Below are 6,525 nucleotides of genomic sequence, written 5' to 3'. Positions count from 1 at the left end.
AATGATTGTCGTGGGCATATATTCATGTCCGTGCCCAAAAGACACAATGCCATGGTATGTAGGTGTAGGTGTAGGTGTGGGTTTGAACGTACCCGTTGGACGTAGGACGACGGCATCATGGAGCGGAGGGCGGTGAGGTGCTCGTTCATCTGGCGGCGTCGGTTGCGCTCGACGGCAATGTGAGTCATCCGTTGGTTCTCGAGCTCCTCACTATTCTTCTTCTTCTTCGAATTGGAGCCCCCGACACGCGATCTCGAAGATGATGCCGAAGGGGGTGACGAGGAGGAACCCGATGACCCACGCTTCCTCTTATGTTTCGTCTTGTTGTTATTGTTCGAGGCCGGCCTTATGTTTGTGTTCACACTAGGCACGGCCACAAGGCTCCTTGCCTCATGCTCACTAGTAGCTCCCTCTCCTACTACAAGTCTATCATGACCACTCACATTGGTCATTACACTATTATCATGATGATGATGCCCATGTGGATTCTTATTCCCCACACATTTATGATATAGATGCATTAATGGTACATCCTCAGTGGGCATTAATGCTGGCCCATATTTAATGTTATTATGAGGATCATGATTAGGGCTGTCTTTAAATGACCCTGGCCCATTATTAGGATTTAAACCATTAATATATAGTAGGTGGTCATGAGCACATTGCAGCTCATGACTCTTATTATTATTAGTAGTAGTAATTGCAGAATTGGCTTCAATATGATAATGATTAGAAGGCTTAGAATCATTAGTGCTTCTTAACCCACCATTAATGATGTGAGTAGCTTCACTAATGACATGGGTTTTGGAGTGATTAGATGCTAGATTGGTGTGATATTTAAGAGTATAATTAGCATTATACCCATCCTCATCCTCATCCTCATTATGGTTAATTACATCCCCAAACACATCCTCTGCATCCTCCTCACCCTCCTCACCATTACCCATCAATAGATTAGCACTAATCATACGATTAGCACAGTAATTAGTAGAGGATAGATCATATGTAGAGCAATCATCCATGCTATTTGTATTCATCATCATGTAACTGCTATTATTGTTCAGCTCATCATGATTAATGCTAAATATACCATGTGAATAATTATACATTATTATAATCCTGAAAACTTCAGAATCAAATATAAGTACTTATAATCACAACAAATTACTCGATAAGAATATTTAGCCTTCGCATTATATATAAATACATATAGGATGATTGATTTATTCCTGCATTAGAAAAAGAAAAAATCACTATTAACACAATAAATCCTTCGGAAAAACAGAACAAATTATACCAGTAGGGCTATCTAGAATGGTTAATGAAACCTGTTTTTGAAACAAAATACTAGAATTCTCTACAAACTATATGTGTAAAAGAAATTTTACTTGTGACAACTTACTACTATACTATTTGGGTTGTGTAGAGATAAAATTACATGTTGGCCTTGGCTCAAGGAAGAGACAAAAGAACTCAAAAGAAAAAGAAAAAGAAAAGCAAAAGCAAAAAGCAATGATAGCACTATTTCCACACACATTGCCCTTTATCCTTGTGGAGGAATTTTGCCAAAGAATTCCCAATGGAATGAGAATGTGAGTGTCATGTGTACAAGTGTGTGTGTGTGTGTGAGGGCGAGGGTGAGTAAGGGATCGATCAGGAGGGGAGATGTTCTTTGGAAGGATCATGCACTAGTGGCACACAACTTGTCATGCACACACACACACACACACACACACACAGATTATATCACACTTGACCTGTCTCGAAGAGGCAAAAGAAAAGGCAAAAGTCGATGTTGACGACAATGACGATGTTGATGCCTATGACTGATGGATGAACACGCATCAGGAGCTTGGAAGAAGAAGAAGAAGAAGAAGAAGAAGAAGAAGCTAGTGGAAGTTTGAACAAGTTGGTGAGATAAAAACACCACACAAAACAACACCACCACATAAAAAAATGGAATGGTTTTTTTTGTAATATCTACTTTATGTTTGGTGTGTTTGTGTGTGTGTGTATGTGTGTGAGTGTGTTGGGGTGGGGGGGAAGGGAGAGGATTGAACAAAGTAAAGTCCGATTCACACCTAAGGTCCTTGTGTGTGTGTGTGTGTGTAGAGAGAGAGAGAGAGAGAGAGAGAGAGAGAGAGCATGTGCATCACTACACTTAGACTCCTGGTCTCTCACATTACAATAGTTAGCACAATGTAAGTCAAATATTGAGAGAGAAAGAGAGAGGAACACTTTGCACAAAGTTATATTCATGCACGCTCTTAGTCATTTGACATTGTTTCCCAATCTAGAAGAGAGACAGAAAGGGGGGGGGGGGGGGGGGGGGGGTGACTTGACAATCCGTGGCGCATGATCTTCTTTCGTTGAGCTCTCGACTCTAATGTGGGTTCATGTGTTATGGTATTTCTCTTATAAGTTCACTATCAAGGCTAAATAGGCTAACACTTGTCAATGTCTAAATGTATATGTACTAATGCTTAAAATATTGGATAGGGAGACCCACTCTCTGTGATTTGCGATAAGTGTGATTTAAAAAACGTTTGGGTGTGAGTGTGCTTAAAGAAAAGGGACAAAATTCAAATTGTGTGAGAAAGCTCGTATCCTTATTGGTTAGAGGCAAAACCCCAAAAATTTAACTAAGGTTCAAATCTGAAATGGATGTGATCACATCTAGGAAGGGGACCTACCAATTTGACATTGACAAAAAGTTGTGCAAATAGATAATGAAGATCACAACCTTGAGTAAGAGGGATTTTCAAAGCCTAATGAGACCCACAATGTTGTACAGTTCTTACGTTGGATATGTTGGGTGACCGTACAATTATATATCAACTTGTTTAGTGCTCCTAGGCATTGACATTACCCTAACCGGCCACGATGTGCAAGAAAGAGATGGACATTTTCTACATTTTAGTCTTCTACGCATTGTCAAAAGTTCATATTATGTGCTTAGGGCGTTAGCATCATGGGCACCTACTCTAATTATTGCGCAATGTCCAAATGTTTTGTGGAAATAAATAAGCTAATATTAATGCAAAATATCGACCTATAGCCCAATTCCAATACCTTGTAGTAATATGATGGATTTTTTGAAGTTGTAGGTGAAGACACGGTTTGTAAGATTCGCAGTTGGTCCACTTGAAATTGTTATGTTTTAAACTATAATAAATGACAACGGTATGCTTGAAACTTTGTAAAAGTCTCGATTGTATTACAATGGAAGAGGATGTAAAAATGTGCCTTGATGAGAAAGGCATTTAGTACGTTCATCGTATGTTATAATATTCAATTGCACTAACTCGAGGATTCTATAAAAACCTACAAATATTCTTATATATACCACTAGGAAGCGAGCTCTATCCATAAATTTTGGATCTTAAATTTTCATTGAATATGACAAGGAAATGAAACCTTAATCCCTCCCTATATTTACATGAGACAATCTTGATGGAAGTTGACATATGGCCAAAATATACATATCTATATTCACATAGAGAATAAACAAACTTTGAAAGAGAGAGTTCATTGGCTATAATAGCTAAAATGCTAGTGTAAGCTATTACACTTACAACCACATGTCTTGACATGTTGAATGCACCACATACCGACCTTTAGGCCCTCTAAAAAGTCACCACATACAATTATATCGCCTTCTTGATAACCTGATACTAAGACATCAATGTTTGATTTCCTACATGACAATGCTCCACAGACAATCAAGATAATTTTAGCCTTGCATGCACTATTTGAAGATGACTCCAAGTGAAATTTTAACTCCTTATTGGATGAAAGCAATACTTTGCAAGCATTGCCTTTATACATCATTATTGGTCTTGGATGATTTGAATTTTAAATAATATAAAAACATGGTGTAGTTGGTGCAAGGTTACAAATTTGGGCTCAATTCTCAAGCAAACCTCATAATTCTAGTTTGAGTTCATGCACACTAATACTAATAGTTTTCTCCAAAAAAATGGCTTTGCAACATAGTTCTAGTTGGAAATCATGCACATTGATAGTTTTCTCCTAAAACAGTGGTTGTACCACTAGTTTTTTATTTATAAAAATGTACTTCTATCAATGGCTTTAGACCATTGACGTTGCCCTTAAAAAGGGAATGCTGACAAATGAGAAGCAAGTCACTCAATTTCTTGCTTAATTTCCTAGTATAATAATTGCTATAGCTGTAAACAAGTGAGACTCCAGTGCTCAATTTCTCTATAATAAAGTTTTGCCCATAATGAAAAAGTCATGATTATGTAGAGTGGACAAGATTAGGCAGTCATGTGCACTTCATCAAAGTCGACTCTAAAGAGAAGTTATACTTCATTACTGTAGGCTGGTCTAGTAACGTGGTATTGACTATAAAGGAGTGCAATATTTGGAAAATAGGATCTACTACTCTATGGTGAGTGCAATAAATTAGACTTGGTAAAATGAAATAGGGTTATGGCCATGTAGGAGATTGCCTCTTTTTAACACAACCCATGCTTTACATGACCATCAAAGTGTCTTTGTTCAATATGCTTATTGTATATAGTGTGTGCAAAAGTAGCATGTTGTGTTGAATCGGTAGGGAACATTATGTCGCTAGTTTGGTACACCGATGTGTCAATCAAGTCAAGTGAAAAAGGTGGGAGATGAGGCGCACAACTTTGTGGTATGATAATTGTAACACAACAAGATAAGACATTAAGAGATTAAGATTAACTAGAGAGTGATACATCAAATCGAAAATGTATGCAAAGTATTTAAGTTTGATACAAGGCTTAAAATAACATTTTAAGTGCATTATGTAAACAAGTAGAAATTATAATTTAGGGAAAAACTTTGTAATATCCTTGGGGTTTTCTTTACTTCTCCAAATGTCCCTAAGTTCTTGTTATTTCCTCAATATCTTGTGGTTAACCCACTTTTGCGCATGTAATGGTGAATTCATCCCATACTTCTCTTTTGGGATTTTTCCAAGGACATTCAAGCTGAATTCCAACTATGTACATTTTTATTTATGAAACATTCATCAATACAAACTTGAACATCAATATCCATTGGTAATAGATAGATTGTGCATCACAAACACCTCAGGAAACTACAAATATATTTAAGAAAAGTTTTCTTTTGCCAATCATTTTTGTTGAGTTGCTAGTGAATTCGGTATCCTATATTATTCACATAATACATTGCCAAGGTCTTTTTTAGATACAAACCATCACCAATATAAGCAATTTTGAGACAATGGCCCATACACAATTCAAAAAGAAAAATGTTTCACTTAAATGGATCTCCATGGGGGAAACAAAAAGCCCATCAACATCTCTCCTAGGAATGAGTGGACATTGTCGTAGGTGCTCATTTTCTTCACATATCTAGGCATGGAGGTGTATGAATTTTTATTGGAAAAGGGAAAGATTATAAAGAGGACAACTAAAGATATAGAAGGATGTGACTACTCTTCAAAATTGTCTTTCTGTTGACACGATTATCTTATTACATTGTAGCCTATGTCAACTAAACGATCTAGAGAAGGCTTAGTAGTACAAAAAGGAAGACCGCTTAACAATCCTTGTAACTCCTATAAATACACCAAGGTCAAAGACCTCACTCGAGTGAGGCTTATGTGAGGTAAGGGCCTAATGGTGATAGAAAGTAAGTCAACATTAAAGCCAAATGATTCACTCTTTTTTGAGCTAAGTAATAAGGGACTCATGGTGATAGAACCTCAATGAACTTGGAGATATTGAGATTTTCCAAAGAACAATCTAAACTTTATATGGACCCTACAAAGGCCTAACGATCAATTTATACATAACACAATAGAGAAACAAAAAGGTCAATTTGAGCTCATGTTAAACATATAACAAACTTAGGGAACTAGTATCCTTGCTAGCATTTCGAGGAATGAGAGATTTAACAAGAAGGGAATTCTAACTTCATATGAACAAGCTAATGAATGTGACAAAACCATGGAGAGAGTAAATGAGAGAGAAAAATGTCTCCAGGACGCAACGATGAATCCTCACAATTAACATGCCATTTTGGACTGGTCGAGCAATGTTTGTTTTCAAAACTCAATGTTGGCTTGTAAGGACAAGAGCATTCTAGAAACCATTGACATTTAAACAAGGGGGGAAAGAGAGGACAAACCTAAAGAGACTTCTTCGGAACTACCAAGATGTGCTAATCCATAACAAAAACAATAATAATGAGAAATTTGAACAACAATATAATAAGTACACTTTTTTAACTTTATTTAGGCATCCATGAGACTTACAAAATGTACTTACTTGTGGCTTATTATATTGAAAATATAGTTCTAATTTCTAACTTCTACAATCTTGTTTCCCGCAAAAGTGATGAACCAGGTCTTTTAAAATATTGTCTCTAAAATAAAATAGAATTCAATGATGAATGAGTATGTATATCAAAGCAACATATAAGTGTACCTTTTTTATCCCATTATTAAATACTTAAAAAAATCACATCTCATTCCGATGTTATGGTCATACACAACACAATTAC

At 36.5% G+C, this 6,525-nt stretch overlaps 1 protein-coding gene across 1 annotated transcript; it reads right to left on the bottom strand.

Annotated features, from left to right (window-relative positions):
- Nucleotides 1-88: 88 nt before the first annotated feature.
- LOC147848076 (uncharacterized) lies at nucleotides 89-1,913 on the bottom strand (the record flags this gene model as incomplete). The annotated part of the gene is made up of 2 exons (XM_087338668.1): nucleotides 1,758-1,913; nucleotides 89-1,229 (listed from the first exon to the last, which is right to left on the bottom strand). A coding segment is annotated over exon 2 (1,021 nt), but the record flags the coding sequence as incomplete, so codon positions are not given.
- Nucleotides 1,914-6,525: the final 4,612 nt, after the last annotated feature.

The sequence above is a fragment of the Azolla caroliniana genome, unplaced genomic scaffold, assembly GCF_043228905.1.
Source record: "Azolla caroliniana isolate FFs.n. ecotype wild unplaced genomic scaffold, voAzoCaro1.0.p SCAF_512, whole genome shotgun sequence".
Classification (NCBI taxonomy): domain Eukaryota; kingdom Viridiplantae; phylum Streptophyta; class Polypodiopsida; order Salviniales; family Salviniaceae; genus Azolla; species Azolla caroliniana.
The sequence above is the reverse complement of the archived record's forward strand: the minus strand, read 5'-3'. Positions and strand labels throughout refer to the sequence as shown.